The 18,445-nt window shown below is 37.8% G+C and overlaps 1 protein-coding gene across 1 annotated transcript in view; it reads left to right on the forward strand.

Annotated features, from left to right (window-relative positions):
• Nucleotides 1–18,445, forward strand: part of LVRN (laeverin) — a 57,416-nt gene that overhangs the window by 29,905 nt on the left and 9,066 nt on the right. Inside the window, exons 7-18 of the mRNA XM_032476543.1 lie at nt 2,928–3,071; nt 4,036–4,101; nt 4,196–4,261; nt 4,712–4,884; nt 6,457–6,533; nt 6,894–7,033; nt 9,123–9,178; nt 12,193–12,343; nt 13,679–13,773; nt 15,692–15,799; nt 16,618–16,785; nt 17,008–17,145. Coding sequence (XP_032332434.1) covers nt 2,928–3,071; nt 4,036–4,101; nt 4,196–4,261; nt 4,712–4,884; nt 6,457–6,533; nt 6,894–7,033; nt 9,123–9,178; nt 12,193–12,343; nt 13,679–13,773; nt 15,692–15,799; nt 16,618–16,785; nt 17,008–17,145 — 1,382 coding nt within the window. The remainder of the gene's footprint in view (nt 1–2,927; nt 3,072–4,035; nt 4,102–4,195; nt 4,262–4,711; nt 4,885–6,456; nt 6,534–6,893; nt 7,034–9,122; nt 9,179–12,192; nt 12,344–13,678; nt 13,774–15,691; nt 15,800–16,617; nt 16,786–17,007; nt 17,146–18,445) is intronic.

The raw sequence follows: 18,445 nt of genomic DNA on the forward strand, positions 1-18,445 counted from the left end.
TACATAGTACTTTGTATCTGCCAGTCCCACATTCCAGTTTATGTTTATATCAAAATGTATTTCTGATATTTTATTTACAGTAATTAGATGGTGCTTTCAGAATGGCATGATAAAGCCAAATTGATTTTATTTGATTGAAGTGTGTTTACGTGTTTAGATTTAATATCTTCTTTTGACACCGACCTCACTTCTTCACACGGTGCCACAGGTCCTTTTCCCCGCTCTGCTCCTGCCTCCCGCCATTTCTCTGATGCTCAAGCTTGTTCTTTCTGCTACCCTTCGCTGGCCTCTTCTCATCTCCCCTTCCAAGTGTTTTCAAGGCTCCATTGTTGGCCTCTTTTCTCCTCTCCCTACCCTCACCCATTCAGAGTGTAGTGACATTTGAAATGCTGATCTCCTCTGGCCAGATCTTCTTTACAAGTTAAATTTATTCACTTTGGAGGAGAGTCTAAGATTGTGTTTCTTTCTATTATATTGGTTGTAGAATTTCCCTCTTTTATGAAAGGATGGAAATGGTAGATAGATATTTGTTTTTGTTTTTGTTTTTTTGTTAATTAAACCGTTGGCAGAATAAAAAGTTGACCCACCTATCTTGGCTCCACAGAAACTTAAAAAAAATCCTTTTTCCCCTGTTTATGAAATTGCAGTTTCTGGAAAGCACTGACGTAGCAGCCTCAGTTCCATGTCACCCATCCTACCCTTTGTGAATATTCTGTAAAACGCTCACCGCCCCACAGTCCAGGAGCTCTGCAGTGCCTCAGCTCTTCCTCTCCTGGAGTGGACGTCCTTATGTAGATCAGGAGAATGCAGCGTTGAAAGGTTAATTGACTTGCCCAAGGTCATTTGCCTAATTGAGGCAGAGCTGTGATTATATTCCAATTATCCAGGTCTAGTCTGATGAGGAGGATAAGGATGATAACACTAATACTGTATTTACCATTCATGCACTGAGCACTTAGGACTTAATTGCCTCGTAGTGTGAGTTCTATACGTATATCATCTTACTCAATCTTCAAAATAATCATATGAATGTAGTTGTTAATGTTTCTATTTTACTTGAAGGAAACTGAGGCACAGAAGCATTAAGTAAGTCATTCAAGGTCTCACAGTTATTAAATGTCACAGATTCAGATTCAGTTCCAGGTGAGATTTGGTTCCAGGTCTCTCTAACTGCAAAGCCCATGCCTTTATCCACTGTGCTCTGTAGAGAAAACACAGGAGTGTTCTTGTTCTCCAGGAGCTCAGAGTGTGTGTGTGTATATATGTTCATTATATGACTCTTTTCACATATATAAACTTTATATACATACAGTAAGTCTCGGTTGTCTTCAAAGGTCCTTTCCATATACTTTACATCTAAAAAATTATTTCTATCTCTTTTATAAAGTAGCATTTACACATGGTTAGTGTCATCTGTAACTGTTTCTGAAAGCATTTGATTGTGTCCCAATTTAACTCTGCATTTAGAGTCAATAGGGAAAGAATTTCCATTCCCGTAAAACACCTAGGGTCTTAATTAAATAGACTATATTACTAACATCAATCAGTGACCTCTTAATGCAAGTAAAATGGCTAAGATTTATCTGGGAAGTGTTGATAAAAACATATGACCAACGTTTTTGATAGTCTAAGATGGAAAGATTATCTTCTTTTGCACCATTTAGTTATTTCTTTTATCACTGACTCCTAATCACTCTTCTCTGAGCCTATACTTCTCAATCACTTGTGAAGCTGAGTGAAGCAGAACCCTTACCAGAAGAGCATCAGATCCTGGAGCTTGAGAAAATTGCCCTGAACTTCTTTGGTTTTTAAAAGTTTAAGGCTTTGTTTGAGTGATCTTTGAGAGATCAAAACTTTGTCTTCTTTTTAATCTAGTCACTAAATTGAAATTGAGTAAAGGGCATCACAGAACTATATGCAGGAACAGATTTCCATTTGTTCTAATTCTGGTCTAGTTTCAGCTGAAAGCCATTAAAACATGAGACGAACAGGTCACGGTCGGGGTATGAGTGAGTGTTCCTGCAGCTTCTCCACCGCCCTTTCTTCGGCTGTGTCTTCTCGTGTACCTCGACTATTCTTGGCTTCCCCTTCTAGCATTCCTTCAGAAAGAAATGGCCCTTGTCGTGTGTCTAAGAGAGATCTAGTCTTTTGGAGAGTTTTATACTTGCTAAAATGTAATAAACTGCCTTCTCTTAATGTATGAGCTATAAACTGCAGTATCCAGTCTGTGGATTTATTTCTAGTAACTAATATTATTACATCCATATCATTATGAATTTGTTAATCTGTCATGCTTTTGGTTATAAATGTTCATGTTAGAGAGACTGATAAATTTTAAGGGATTACTAATCAACTACCAATGAAATTCTAGAGCATTAAAGCCACCAACAGCAGATACAAACTACTATATATGAAATAGATAAACAACAAGGTCCTACTGCATAGTACAAGGAACTACATCCAATATCTTGTAATAACCTATAATGAATATGAAAAAGAGTATATATGTATGACTAAATCGCTATGCTGTACACCAGAGACTAACCCAACACTGTAAATCAACTATACTTCAATAAAAATAAATACATAAATAAAAGGACCCAGAGCTGCTGTTTGCTGGAGGACATGTCTGGGTGGCCGAGGACCTCCTTACGGGAATATAGATGGTTCTCTTGGAAGCCACATTAACTTTTCAATTGATTTCTTTAATTGAAATAAGAACGACTACAGAATGGGAAGGAAAGTATCCTAGAGTTTTGTTATTCAAGGAATCCTGACTTATTCGGCTTATTGCAGCCCAAAGAGGACTTCCCAATTATTAATTTTTCCCCTCTTCAGTGTTAGTTTTTGAAAGGATTTTAGGAACATTGAACTTTGTGTTTCTGTGACACCTCGGAAGGTAATGTGGCTCAATGTTTTCCTTTCAGAATGAGGTCTTTTTTTCTAACATTTTACATGATATCCTCCAACAAGATAATGCCCTGGTGTCTAGAGCCGTCTCCATGAAGATGGAAAATTTCACAGAAACCAGTGAAATAAATGATCTCTTTGACCTGTTTACTTACAACAAGGTAAAGTCAGTCACATACTTTCTTTTGTTCTGTACTCTTGCAGAAAGCTGCATAAAATGGATTCTAAGGGTTATAGACTAATGTGCTACTACACAGCTTTGGTACAAAAACCTTAATATTATTCAATAGATGGATTTCAGAAAACATAGTTACATCAGTTCTTATTAGTAAACATTAATCAACCCACAATAGGTGCTCAACACCATCCACCTTTATAAATACAGGCTTAGATAGCTTGCTACTTTTAAGGTGCTTGGTAGAAATTTGTTCTTGTGTCAACTGAAAGAAAAACACACAACGTAAAAGTTGTGGTTTAGTTTTATTTGGGAATCTTACTGAGGACTATAGCCTTGAAGACAGCCTCTCAGATTGCTATGAGAAACTGCTCCTAAGAGGCCAGGTTTTTGCTGGGAAAAACACTCTGTCAAGCATAAAAAAGTTACTGCTAATTACAAAGAACAAACATCTCAAGTTAATGATTTTAGTACTTTTTCTATGTATGGAAAAAATGCAAGAATCTGAGGTCATTGAAATTTTTCCTTAGATATGTATCTTAACTATGTAGGGGCTGGTATATCAAAGCACAGAATCCTTCATGTTTTTCTCCATCCTCAGTTCCCTTCTGGGTGCACTGTCAGTGGGCAGCAGCGGTGGCTGATGTCTTGATCCTTGTAGAACTGGAAAGGCAGGCAGCATCTTTTCTTTATGCTTGTCATGTGATTATCTCAGCCTAAAAACTTTTGTGTACCCTGAACTCTTCAGATGTAGGGCATCTGCTCACCTTTTACTTAGTAATTAATATCAATCTACTATTTTATTAGCACATTTGGCAGTAACCTAGACATTCCGCTGAAGTACACAATGCAATCAGGAGCATAGTCCAGAGTCTTACATGTCGAATGGAATGTGTCAGTATTTAGATACTGAACTTTATTCAAATAATGGACAGCTTCTTATGTCCTAGGGAGCTTCTATGGCCCGGATGCTTTCTAGTTTCCTGAATGAGAAAATCTTTATCAGTGCCCTTAAGGTGAGTTTACAAAATTGTTGTTACCTGATAGACAGTAAACATAAATTGCTTTGGCATGCTATTTATTTTGACCTTAACTTTTCTATTCTTACAGTCATATTTGGAGACATTTTCTTACTCGAATGCTGAGCAAGATGATCTGTGGAGGCATTTTCAAATGGTAATTGTCCCACTTCCAGCCAGATTTTTGCTGAGCTGTTCTGTATGACACAGTGTAAGATTGGGAGGCCATATGTGTATGGAAATGTCCCAGGAAAACAGTCTTTCCTTGTTTGTGACACTCTCTTAAGTCAAGGGTTGCTTCTTCAATCTTTACCACTGTCTTCCCAGTGCCCAGAAGAGAGCTTGCACATATTAGGTCCACAAATATGTGTTCACTGAATGAATGAGTGAATGAATGAATGAATGAACTAAGGAACCATCCATATATAGAGAGTTGAACAGAATTAAGTTTGGCCCATAATATCCACTGGGAATTACTATATAAGGTGTAGGAATTTATAATAGGAATAGTAGGAATAGGATAGCTGTGTGATTTCTTTTAGGAGATTGCTACCTCAAAAGACTTTGATGATAAATATCTGCTTTTGTGATGATTTTTTTAAAACAGGCCATAGATGATCAGAGTAAAATTCTTTTGCCAGCAACAGTAAAAAGCATAATGGACAGTTGGACACACCAGAGTGGCTTTCCAGTTATCACCTTAGATGTATCTACTGGCATCATGAAACAGGAGCCATTTTACCTGGGAAAGGTTGAAAATCAGACTCTTCTAACCCGCAAGTAGGTCGATTTACTCCCCTGTCTTCACTTCCCTTGGGGTTGAGCTCTGACCACATGGAAACCAGCCTTTGGTTGAGGAAGCACAAGCCCTCCTGGGTACACACTCTTCCCTGGGGTGACTGGGATGATGACCAGGTGCTCCACACAGGATGTCACTGGGGAGCTCAGATGAGCAGAGCCCCTAGAGTTCTGAGCAAGGCCAAAGACCTGCATTTAGGGATTCACGCAGCACTCCTCCCCTGGGATTTAGGACCATGCCCACGACCAGAGCTTCGGGTGTCATGTATTCTCTTTTGTCCTTTAGACAGCAGTAATGAGTTATCCAGAATTCTGTGTGAGAGGTAATAAGATAGAGGCTGGACGGCCTCATGTTAGTTGGGAGAAGAGGGGTCCTGTTGCAAGGTCATCTTCCCTTCCCTCGAAACGGAACTGAATGGTGACTCGACCCTTGAGAACTAGTTCTGTGCATGTCTGTACACGCATTCATAGCCATACCTAAAATATTAGAGTTATGGCCTTCAGATCCAAAATTCAAGCCTTAGGTAAGTCCTATTTAAAACCTCTGACTTTCAGTTGCCTTACCTATAAAGTAAATGTAATAACATGTATCCCAGTTTGAAAGATGAAATGAAATAATATGTATGAAGTGGCTCAGCATTCATCACTTTCTCCTTCCTATCCCTTCTCTTTCTTAACTCGTTAGATCATTTTCAACTATTTTTGATAAAGTTTTGATCCTCATATCTCACCGTAATAAGTATCAGCACAAATTAGTAGTTCATTTTCATATACCACCATGAAAATTTTCAAATAATCTCACTCCCTTTAAAACCCCAGGGGAGAGGAACGAGAGATGCACAGGTCCCTTCTCACTGCGATATTCTGAGACTTTTGAGGTATCCTTAGCAATCACTTAAACATAGACCTTCAACTCAGAGTCTTTGAGAAACTAGACTTGAAAGCATCTGGACAAGATTGAAAGTGTTGCCCAAATTCAAGCAGTGTGTCTCTTCCGATGACTAATGTCCTCTGTGGTCAGCTGCTTCCTCCAGGTCACGTCCACCGATGTGGGAAGAATGCCGGCATTCAGTAAATATGAATAATCCGGCTAATCTGTGCTGAACACTTTTCAGATGGGGAGAAAGTTTGAGGTCGAAAAGCATTTTGAAATGCTTGTCAAGCTTTCTCTTCTTAAATGATTCTTCTCCTTTCTTGGCACGGATGGATTTGGGTCTGTCTGCGGCATTTGAATGACCCCTGAGTAAGGCCAGGTGGCTATAATTTAATATACACAGGCCTTGAGAGCTTCAGATACAAGAGTCTTAGTAGTTACCTTAAGTTATAAGAAGAAGCAAATCTGTAAGACACAGCAAGAGAACAAACAAATAGCCAAAGCGAAACTGGCTTGTAAAAACAACAGCGAGTAATTCTAAGAGTCAAGTCCTCCATACCCACAGGGAATGACCAAAGAGTTCTAGTTCTGTCTGTTATTTTACTCTCTTTCAATATTGGCTCAGAGTTTATGTGCTTATGTGTGAACATTAACTGAATTTTTAATTTTTTTCCCAAAAGTGACACATGGATCATACCTATTCTTTGGATAAAAAATGGAATTACACAGTCTTTAGTCTGGCTAGATAAAAGCAGCAGTAAGTAACACATTTTTAAAAATATCTTCACATGTATATGTGAATATATATGTATATGTGCGTGTGTATAAAGTCAGAGAACAAAATGTTGAAATGTCTGTCTTTTGAAATGCTATCTTGTGTAAAAGTAAAATATTATATCATTCTTGTTGAACACAGAGCTTTAAAGAAAAGTTTCAAGTCAAATCCATTATATGTGAAAAAAATATAATGATATCGTAAGATCAGCACATAATTTAGAATTTCTTTGCTTTTTGTTCTATTGAGTTTATTGTTTAGAATGATAAGGATATAGTGCAAACGTGTAGGGAAGTATTTTTTAAATGTACCACTTCAAACTTTTCACATATTTCTTTGTAGAAGTATTCCCTGAAATGCAAGTTTCAGATTCTGATTCTGACTGGGTGATTTTAAATTTGAATATGACTGGATATTATAGAGTTAACTATGATAGGCTGGGTTGGAAGAAATTAAATCAACAGCTTGAAAAAGATCCTAAGGTGAGGCTACTTTTTATACTTTTTCTGAAATGTCATTACTGCTGCATTCTCTAGCCTTTAGAGGTGGACCCTTCACTAACCTGTCTGGTTGCCACCTGACCCCTTTTGCCATCCCTCATCCCAAGGCATACTGGATTTATTTTCTTTATTCTTAGGGGAGGTTTTGGTTGAATATATTGTGTTTTTAAACATTAATCTCACTTTTCCACAATAATTTTACCTTTCAAGGTAAAAATCAGAATAATTTCCTGTTAACCATTAGTTATTGTGATCTTAGGCAAGTTGCTTAAATGTTCTACTTCAAGTTCTTCACTTTAATGTGGGAATAATATCATATCTTTCTTATTCATTATAAGGATTAGAGACAATATAGGTAAACATATACTTAAAATTTATAAGCCCATAATAGGTACTCAGTATAGATACATGCTAGAAATTATTAATTTAAAAAAATTATATACTCATTCTCCCTCAAGGGAGAGAACTTAATTTACAGGGTATCAATAATAATTCAATTATTACTTTACATTGTAAAACAACTCTAAATTGTTATGCAATAAATAAATCCTAAAATGTTGTCTAGTTCTAATCAGTCAGATTTTAATTTGTTGAATTAAACCAAGTCTCCACTGGTGGAGATGGATGCTGGCTTAGAAGTGTATGGAGCTGGCTCTGCTGTGACATCTCGGGCAGTTCACTTAGACTCCATTCATAAAACCAGATGTTGAACTAAGAGGTATCTTAGGTCTCTGTCTCTTTGAAGGTTCTGAGTCACACAGCAGAAGAGGCAGTGCACAGTGTATTGGTCCAGAGCTTGGGCTCTGGGTCACATAGACTTGTGTTCATGTTTTTGTTCATCATTTACCAGATGCGTGACCTTGGGCCTCTTATTTTGTCATGCCTTGGTTTCCTTATCTGTATAATAATGAGTATAATAGACCAGCCTTAAAAAGGGTGGTTGTGAAGGTTAAATAAGGTGGTGGGTGCATTATATTTAACAAAGGCCCAACACAATTCTGGCATTCACAACATGTTCTGTAACTTTTCAAAAATAAATTATTATAGGGCTTTGGAATAAAGGTATAAAATCCAGTTATAATAGTATTTTATTTTAAAATCTTTTTCATACTAGCTAAATTCTTTTTAATTTCTAAGAGCGCTCTTAGCCATGGAAGCACTGGGTCATGCCATTAGAGCAATGATTTCTTGAAACCATTGTAGATTTACTTATTGAAAAGCTGAGGTCAGCTATTCCTATAACATAACTGGTGAGCAAATAAAACATTTCTATTATTAATATTAATCTAGAAAATGTGTTATTACTGCCAGGAGAGATAGGAGACTGCTACCAAGGAAAGAATTAAGCTTGGCTTGTTCAGCTGCTCAAAGGGATGTTGGAAAAATACATTTTCTGGGACCACATACGTGAACATGCTGGGGGATGTTGAAATAATGCTGTAGGAAACGCTGGCAGCCTTAGGGCACAAGCTGAGACAGAGTCCTGTGGCCTGGCAGTGCCAGGGAGCTCAAACAGAAGCCTGAGGAGGGAGATTGACAATTGATTCCTGCCTTTCCATGATTCAAAGGGCTCTGTTGGTCGTGTGTTGAATCAATAAAATCTGGAGAAGATACCATTCAAAAGAGTACCTCAGTATTGGCAAAATAGTGCTATTTAAGGCTTTCTATGCCAAAAATTCCCCTGACAGTAATTTGGACATTGTAATACAAGTTAATGTATACTCTTTGTTTTGCAGAGGCCCTGTACACTTGGCTTCCTGTTTTATTTTTTAACATGCTGTTTTTCGCAGAATATTTTGGCAAAACTCTCAGCCATATTTAAGCCTTATGATTTATGTCCAGAGGGACCACTTATCAAAAACAGATGTATAATAAACAAGTTATGGGAACTATCCTTAGAAATTACCATTTCTCTGCCCATGAGGTATTTCACGTGAAAATGCTTTGTCAGCAGCAAATGTCATTTGTCATTTTGAAATGTCATCATTAAATGTCATTATTATTTTGAAAATGATTTTTTATTAAAGAATGCTCCCATCTTTTCCTGCACGTTTTTGGATCTCGTGTGCAGGCTATTCCTGTCATTCACAGACTGCAGTTGGTCGATGACGTTTTTTCCTTGTCTAAGTGAGTATATTTTCTTCTCTTATGGTTTTAGAATGTACCTTGAGAAATTTATAAAAATAATAACCTCATCACTCTGAAGTTGGTTCTTTATTATCTACAGACCCTAACTTAATAAGATTAGGATCAAGTTCTGTGGTTATTGTGGAATTTTATACTGTAAAAGTTACTGCACTATATGCAACAACATGGATGAACCTTGAGGACGTTATGCTATGTGACATAGCCCGTCACAAAAAGACAGATCCTGTCTGATTCCATCTATGTGAGGTACCGCAGCAGTCAAATCAGAGAGACAAAAAATCGGTGGTTGCCAAGGGCTGGACAGAGGTGGAGGCGGGAGGATGCGGAGGTGGTGTTTAATGGGTACAGAGTTTCAGTTTCACAAGACAGAAAGAATTATGGACATAGATGGTGGTGGTGGTTACACAACTTTAGGAATGTATTTAATTCCACTGAACTGTACACCTAAAAATGGTCACGATGACAAATTTTATGTTGCATGTGTTTTGCAACAATAAAAAATAAGAAAAAAGACAATTCAAAGGAAGTCATTATTGGGGAAGAGCAACACCACCTACCTACTGCTGTGAGAAATGAAAGCTCCAGAAAATAGTGTTTTTCACAACAGTTTGAGAGGAAGGAGTATGTTCTTCCTCAAGTCAAAACCTGGTGGTCAGTTATTTGAAAGTCCTACATATTTTCAATCAAATTAACTTTGGTTTAATAAGATTTTAACTGATTATGGAGAATTTTTAAGAGAATCTTAAAAGAGCAGCAAAGAAAATTCAGCGTTTTAAAAGGAAGCCCTTAAAGGAAAACTTTTAAAAGGATGCGACAGAGAAGATGTAAATAAAACAGAAATAATAGTATTTAAATATTTATAGGATTATCGTACAATGTATAAGAATCATGACTTTTAATGTCTCAATCAAGAATGAAAACTCAGGTAAAATCCAAGTGATTCAGACTTGCTTTTGTAAAGACTGTTAAACATTAAAATGGATAAATTTAGGAAGATTGTAGAAGACATCTTTATATTTTCTAAGACATTGGAAGTTAACGAAATAAAGTAACTGACATAACCAAAAAAAAAATTTTCTGGAAATAAATAGACTATCAATTAAGATTTTGAAGTGATTCTTTTACGCAAGGGTGATGGCTGCAGGTATAATTTTAATGAGCCTGAATTTTAGTATAATGTACTAAATAATATAATATACTAACATCATTGATTTCACTTCCATTGGATTTACTCAGTATAAGCTGTGCTGCTAAATTTTTAACTAGGGAGATTTTAAATTTGCAGACAATGAAATTAAGGAGTATACATAATTAATTATCCAGTGTGTTCTCTCCTTCTTTGGCCTGTCATGTTTCCTGAATGACTGTCTGTTCATTTCATCCTTCATTTTGTTATTACGCTTTTCCTCCGTGACGTACAGCACATTCCCCTGCCAACTGCTTTGCTGAAACATTTCTCTTAAGATTACAATGACTTTGATACTGTTAACCACATCCTCCTGCAAACCTGTTTTTTGGTTTCCTGAGACTCTAATATGCACACCTGGTTCTCCTCAAGTATAACTTTTCTTCCTGCTGCTGTGAGCATCCTTGAGACCAATTATGGTGATGTTATTTTCATCTATCCTTCCTTTGGATAATTCACACACTGATGGTTTCAGGGATCATTTATTATGTATATGTACAGCGCCCAGCAGATACAAGGTGCTCAGTAAATGTCTGTGGAAGGATATGTTGGTGACTTCTAAATCTACATTTCTCCTTGTCTCCTCCATCTTCTGTTTATCCTGCGGTCATTTAAATCCAGTACCTTAAACACTGTTACTTCTGAGTCTAAATTGCTCCTGCTATTAATTTCTCTCTTCCTGTCAAAGGTACTACTATTCTTCCCATCCCCCAAACTTGAAACATCAGCAATAACCTTGACTTTTCCCTCTCTCTTCATCTTCCATCAAGTCACCTTGTCTTACCTATTCATTTTGGGGATCTGGGGAGTGTCTTTTGGTTTCTCACTTTACCTGCCACCTTCACTATTTCTGTACTACGTCAAGCTTTCATCACCCTTCAGCCGGCCTATTGCATTGGCTTCCAGCCTTCAGTCCTTTAGCATTCCCTTCTGTCTTCTGCAGCATGGTTGCAACAAAATTTTAAGGCATCAATTTCATGATAGTACCCTAGTTGTTTAAACACCTTCCCACTATATGTAAACTCTTCATCCTGATATTCAAGGCTCCCCACAGTTTTCAGGCTCCCTTTACCCCCTTAGCCCCCAGCTCCAACTGTACATAAAAGAAATCCCCTGCCTCCATTAGCTTGGTCTGCCCACCACACTGATTCCCTCCCACTTTATCTTCTTTATCCTAAGCTGCCTTCCTCTATCTCTGCACCCATTCCATCCTACCCACCCTTCGTTGCCCTTAAGTTCCTCCTCCAGAAGGCCTTCCCTGACTGTCCCATCACACGTGTATGCTTTTCTTCTTCACTACTTTCTTATATTCATTGCCTTTGCTAGAGGCTTCCGTTAATAGCTTCTTATGTGTGAATCTCAGCTCCTCACTAAGTAGTAAGTTCCTCAGCGGTAAGCAAGAGTAGCGTCCTGTTTGTGTTCACTAGTTTGTGTTCCCACTGGTAGCTGGTAGAGCATTAGAAAGAGAATGACTTCTAATTAATACTTGTTGAATGGAAATTATACTCTCTTAAAAATGCATGCTGAATGCACAGATATTCTAGTGCCTTTCAACAGTCCAACATTTGGCCTGGATTTTCTACAGTCTCCAAGAATTTGGGCACTTGAACCTGTCAAACTGAAAAAGAGGGTCTGTCAACATTGCTTGGGTTCCACCTTATCAATGACATAGGTCCTTTACCCTCTAGCTTCTTGATTCCATATACCTTACTGAAGTCAGGCATCAAAACATGGAACAAATATGGAAAGTGTACAAATCATCTAGCAAGGGAAGGATTTTTGAGTTTGTGTTTTTTAAACCAAACAGAAACAAGTATATCGAGATTGAAACAGCACTTGATTTAACCAAGTACCTTGCTGAAGAAGATGAAATCATAGTATGGCATGCAGTTTTGGTGAACCTAGTGACCAAGGATCTTATTTCTGATGTGAACCATGATATATACACATTATTAAAGGTAATTTTATTCTTTGTTAGGTAGTTTTTTTAAAAAAAAGTCCTTTTCTCCCTCTTTCCGTATTTTAGACAGCATCTATGAAACAGGTCTTTCCTCATTCATTCTGTATCTATTCATTTTCTTAGGAAAGGATTCTTAGAAGAAAATACCTTAGTCATTGATCTGGTCTTGGAGACAAATATGAGAAAGTTTGGAAAGGTGCTTAATTCTTGGTCAAGTGTCAATATGTCTTAAGAAACCAGAAATGGATGGAAGTAGCATGCCTTTTTTTCTTATTAAACAAAAAAGATAATGCCTATTAGCAGCTGTTCCCCTAAAAGATTGTTAGTCAGACGGAAGGACTTTTAACTACCCTATATATTCATGATTGAAATACTCTGATTTACAGGGCCAGCACTTAAAATCAGAGAGTTATATTCCAGAAAAAGTAAACATTTTGAAGCTTTTTTTGATACTGGGAAGAGAGACAGGGAAATTAGAATTAATGAATGAAGAAGTGAGATACTATCATGTCCTTATAAAAGGGGAAAGCAACATCTCTAAAGGGGAAATTTCTGTTAGTAGATCTTAAACAGTGATCATAAGAAAGATGGCACAGGAGAAGCAAAATTCTGAGAGCAGTGACGAGTTAGTGGCCACGAACGAAATGACGATTGTGTTCGGTGAGGATCCCAAGTGAGTTTCCAGGGCAGTTTGAGGACAAGATCACAAGCACCTTGGGGTTCCAGCCTTTCCTTTATCTACTGTCCAAAGTGCTGATGGGAACTTACTTCAATGTGGGCCTGACAACCAACAGAAGGAGGCACTCGAATGTCCGGAGGGTCGAGGTGGCTCACTGATAACATCTGATCACTGGTTCTGAGGAAAGAAGTAAAAGCTAATGTTTGTTTTTAAAGAATTTCAATGAATAGCATTAGTTTATTATTCTGAGAAATGTACTGGTAAATGTATAACTGTTATAATCCTACTATCTATCAGCCGATGGCTCAGCTGAAGAAACTTTACTTCAGACTCAGGGCTTAAATTTGTCCAAGGCATAAATATTTTAAAGACAACTAGAAACATTTGGGTGATATTAAATGATGAGAACAGTTAACATTTATTGAGCTCCTTCTACGTGCCAGGCAGTGTGCTTACACTTCATATTACATATTGCTTACATATGAGGGAACTGACTCTAGAGGTTAAAAGAACAGTTATACATTTACTAACAAAGATTATTTCTAAAGAAATATCTACCACCTCTCTGTTAATGTCTTTTCAGACAAAGAGAAAAGCAGTGCAAATTGAGTGTGGTGAGCAGAACTAACCATATACTTTCTGTATTGTTTATAGAAGTATCTGTTAAAGAGACTTACCTCTATATGGAATATTTATTCAACTATAATTCGTGAAAATGTGGCAGCATTGCAGGATGACTATTTAGCTCTGTAAGTATTTTTTTGAGCAGTGATAATTGAATAAAATGATTCCTATTTTCGGATAAGTTTCTGGATTCTAAGATCCTAATATTGATGATTGAGAGATTTGTGTGCAGTTACAGAATAGTCACTTTGGGGCTGGTGAGCTACATGTGTCCTATTGTAAAATAATAGGTTTGGACCTTAGTTCACCTGCAAAGCACATGCACGTGCACACAAGAACGTATAGCTTTATACTCTCAAATCTTAGGCTCCTGGTTGAAATCTTAAGTATGTTGTACTACTGGTGAAGGGTTGTGCCAAGCAAAACCGGCCTATACACATGAATTGAAGGGCACGGGAAGGCCACAGGGGACAAAACTCCCCTCTGTATATTACTGACAACAGGGAAAAGTTCGATTATTTATGTCAGACAGAAATTCTAACATCATGCAAATACGACGAGAGGTTGACAGTGAACTCTTACCTGTCACTGTGTGTGAGCATGACTAAGTACTGCAAATGATTTTCCCATCGTTGGTTTGGTGAGGGGAGCATGCTGCGCTGGGAAGGGGTAAAAGGCAAATGGGGCTGCAGGGCCACTGACGAAAGGATTGTGAGTGTGGGCTGGGCTTCCAGATTTAGGGAGGGAGTTTGTGAACAGTGAATGGCACAGGGATTATATTTGCAGCTCTAGTCAGCATCAGGTCATCAATTAGACCAAGCGAGGAATACAAAATATACACAAGGTGATTACTGTCTCTCAGGAGTACCCTTCTGAGAGGGGAGAGACTTCAGTGCTGGGGCGTGTGACTGGAAAGACATAGGGTTTACGTGCAAATGGATGGAAGGCAGTGAGGACGAGCTGGGGTGGGAAGTGGGTGGGCAGGTTGTGTGAGTGCACGGAAAGCCCAACCAGGCTGCACCTGTGCCCAGCCGTGGCCTTGGCTCTCCTAAATTGGACTGAAGTGGTGTGCTTTTTGTGGCCTCCTTGGGCCAGTTTTTTCAGAGCAACCTTGGGGAGTTCGACTGTGCTTCCAGAGCATTCCATCTTGCTGCCGCCAGCTTGGAATGGGTGGGGAGAGAGAGTGAATGTGTGAATGAGTGCTCAGAACTGTCTATCAGAGGGCCTCCACCCCTGGACATCATACTGCTGCTTGTCAGAAGGTCAGGGCAAGCTGGGGTGAAACTGGAGGGAGGGTGGAGCAATAGAGATTTGGCTCTTGCATTTGCTGGAAACTTCTGGCCCATTTGAATTTCTTTACCTCTGACTCCAAACTGGAGGGTGTCAGGAGACACAACTCAAGGGACCATGCATCTGGTTTTATCATTGTTCTTCACTGTATTTTGAAATTATTTTGTTTGGAATCATAATGTGTACATCTGCTCAGCTACAAAAACAAAAGAGAAACCTCCATTCTTTTTCCAGAACCCGACTTTAATAGCCAGTCGGAGCAGAGGAAGAAACAGAAGCTTAAGTGAGGGAAGGCACACTGTTGAGGAAGAGAAACAAACCGTTCCCTCTCGTTCTCGTGTGTAGGGGAAGAACTTTGTTGTTCAGTGTATTAGATCAGATAAACTAAAGTCGTTGTGTTTTGAATCCATAAGGCAATTAAAATCATAAAAGGAGGGAAAATAAATTGATAACAGATGTGGAGTATGTGTACATTCATGTGTATTTGAGGGAGATGAAGGATGGCAGTAATTCATTTCTTACTTTCAAAAAATACCAGTCTTAGAGCTGGTGCCTGAGAGCCTCTCAGCAATTATTTCTCTGAACCTTAAATACAGTTGCCATCCACAGAGTCTATTTTTTTTTAAACAAACCTGATATTATTGGAAGGATGTTTTTAAATACCCATCTTTTCATGAAGCACATATTCTTGGAGGTAGAACAAGTAAAAGTAGTAATGAAAAATAAATGTTTTTCTTTTACTTTTCCTTCAAGAATATCACTGGAAAAACTTTTCGAAACGGCATGTTGGTTGGGTCTCGAGGACTGTCTTCAGCTGTCACGAGAGCTCTTCAGAAACTGGATGAACCACCCAGAGAATGAGTAAGAGTAATATTGTAATTGTCCTGCTCTTTGGCCTGTTTTGGCACCAATTTCTCTACCTTTTTGATGCTCTTACTCTGGGAGTGATCATTCTGTTCTCACTTGGTTAATCTCTCTCTTTTACTATTTTTTTTTCAAATATCCTTAAAAAAAAAAAAAAGCCAACCAGTTATCTCATGTAGGTATGTGAATAACAATAGATTAGAATTTATACATTGAATTCTCACCCAGGAACTCATCGCCAAAGCATTCCCTATTCACCAGTGCTTATTTTGAGTCTTTCTTAGGTTGTTACTTACGATTATTTATTCCTTTTTTTTTTTTTTTTTTACTTTTTTAAATTGAAGTATCATCAGTTTACAATGTTGTGTCAACTTCTGGTGTACTGATTATTTATTCTTATTATGTACATTTAAGTGCATCACAGCATCTTTCTCTCCGAGTTTGCAGTCTCATTGAGAGCTGAGACCAAGACTCCGTCATTTTGGTGTTATTATATTACCATTAATGTATCACCTATGATGGACTGTTAGAAATGTGATAAGATATGAAACTAAATGAAGATATCAACATACACTGTATTATTCTAACTTACTTCTTCCTCAAAACTCTTTAGCTGCTAAACTAATTTGATGATCTCAAGAGAGTAATGTGAATAACAGTTTTCACAATTGCTTTTCTAGATTCTACTTTTGATATTTATATCTGAGATTGCAAACATTGTTTTTTCTAGGCTTATACTTCTAAGTATGTGACAACCTAGAAAAACATATGACTTAACTGCTATGAAAAGTATCATTGCATCTTATACCTTTCAGAATACCTTATCCGATTAAAACTGTGATTTTGTGTTATGGCATTGCCTTGGGAAATGATAAAGAATGGGATTTTCTATTAAGCATCTACAATAATAAAACAAAGGAAGAAGAAAGGATTCAACTTGCTTATGCAATGAGCTGCAGTAAGGACCCATGGATACTTAACAGGTGATTATTATCAACTTACCTGGAAAGGGTTCCTGGTACAGGAATGCGATTGATAAACCAAAGGGAGAAAAACAGAAATGAACTAATATAAGAATAAATACAAAGCGTATTTGTGTGTCACTAACTTAGAACCATATGGGATTTTAACTCCATTTATTTAAATTAACTTTTTCCACTGAGTAATTTTTCCATGCTTATTTTCTGCCAAATGCACTTTTGCAGATACATGGAGTATGCCGTCACTACATCTCTGTTCTCTTTTAATGAAACAAATATAATCGAAGTTGTGGCAGCATCTGAAGTTGGGCGATACATTGCAAAGGACTTTTTAATCAACAATTGGCAAGCCGTGATTGAAAGGTAAGAAGGAAATGTGAGATGTCTTTTTCATTTAGGTCATTGGTTTGGTGCTAGTGGCTCAACTGTAGTCTGGCTAGTTCCACTAATGTCCTTTGCATTGACTAGAAAAATGATCGTTTTTTGTGCATTTAGTCTCACCACAAACTGGCAGTGTTACGGAAGATAAGGTCACTTACCTAGTTTTGGTTTTCTGTGTGAGTAGAGATTTGCACAGGATACCTATCTACCTCAGTTTCCCCGTTACGCTTGCTAAGAACCTTGTCTTCAGAGACACAGACTAGAGCAAGTCATGCTTTTTGGTGTGAGTGTACGGCATGCACACATTTATTTTGTGAAGTGCATCACCGTGTCCTTAAGAAGCAGCAACGCTCATTACTACATAAGCCTGGATGTTGCCCGTGCCTTTTATTTATCAGATACCCTTTATAGATCTGGGTTCTGTATTCTTCAACTTCTTAAGATTAAGTCTACTAACTTCTCAGCCTGTTTGGTAAAATATCCATTGAAATACAAAAATCAGACAGCATGCCCTTGATAGCTGCTCTTTCTATAACAGTATTTAACGTACATTCTTAAAAGCCTAGAATAATCTGTCCTACAACTACTCACGTACTGGAGCGTTGGCAGGTACGAAGTAGTCAACAGTTGAAGTCCACATGCCTATAGAGTTGGAAGACACGTTTTGTAAATAGGCTCACCTCTTTGGAACAGAAACTATATTTAGACTATAAATATTTAAGAAAGTGAATATAATTCTCTTATAGAGCAGAATAATAGCATGTTTTTCTTGTATAGCCATTTATTGAACACTTTTATAACACACAAAAATGTGTTTTTAAATAAAAAATTATAAATATGTAGGTAAGAGCTCATTTGTATAGTAACATTCTTCTGGCTCATCAGTGGAATATGCATAGAATACTCAGTGTCAAAAAAAAATGTCCTTATCTCTTGTTTTAAATGATTTTTCTAGGCTCCTTGCTTCAGAGAGTCTTATGAATTCCTTAAATTTCCTGGGATCCCTAAGGCCTTGGGGGTAAATGGTGTCTTCCATTTTTGCTTATTAACTCATTCAAGGTGGTGCCCTCCTCTCCAGGTCCAGCTTCACAGTGGGAATTTGGGAGTTGGGTAGAAATCAGAATTATTTACAGAGGTTCCCTTGTTCCATGAGGTTTCAGAGATTCCAGCCTCATAGGTCTGTCTGTTAGTCTCTGTTCTCTCTCGCTGGAGCTTGTATCAAAGGCTCTGTCCCCTGCCCCTTCTCGGTCTGATGTGCCTGGTGTGGCCTGGACTGGAAGCC

The sequence above is a fragment of the Camelus ferus genome, chromosome 3, assembly GCF_009834535.1.
Source record: "Camelus ferus isolate YT-003-E chromosome 3, BCGSAC_Cfer_1.0, whole genome shotgun sequence".
In the NCBI taxonomy this organism is placed as follows: Eukaryota; Metazoa; Chordata; class Mammalia; order Artiodactyla; family Camelidae; genus Camelus; species Camelus ferus.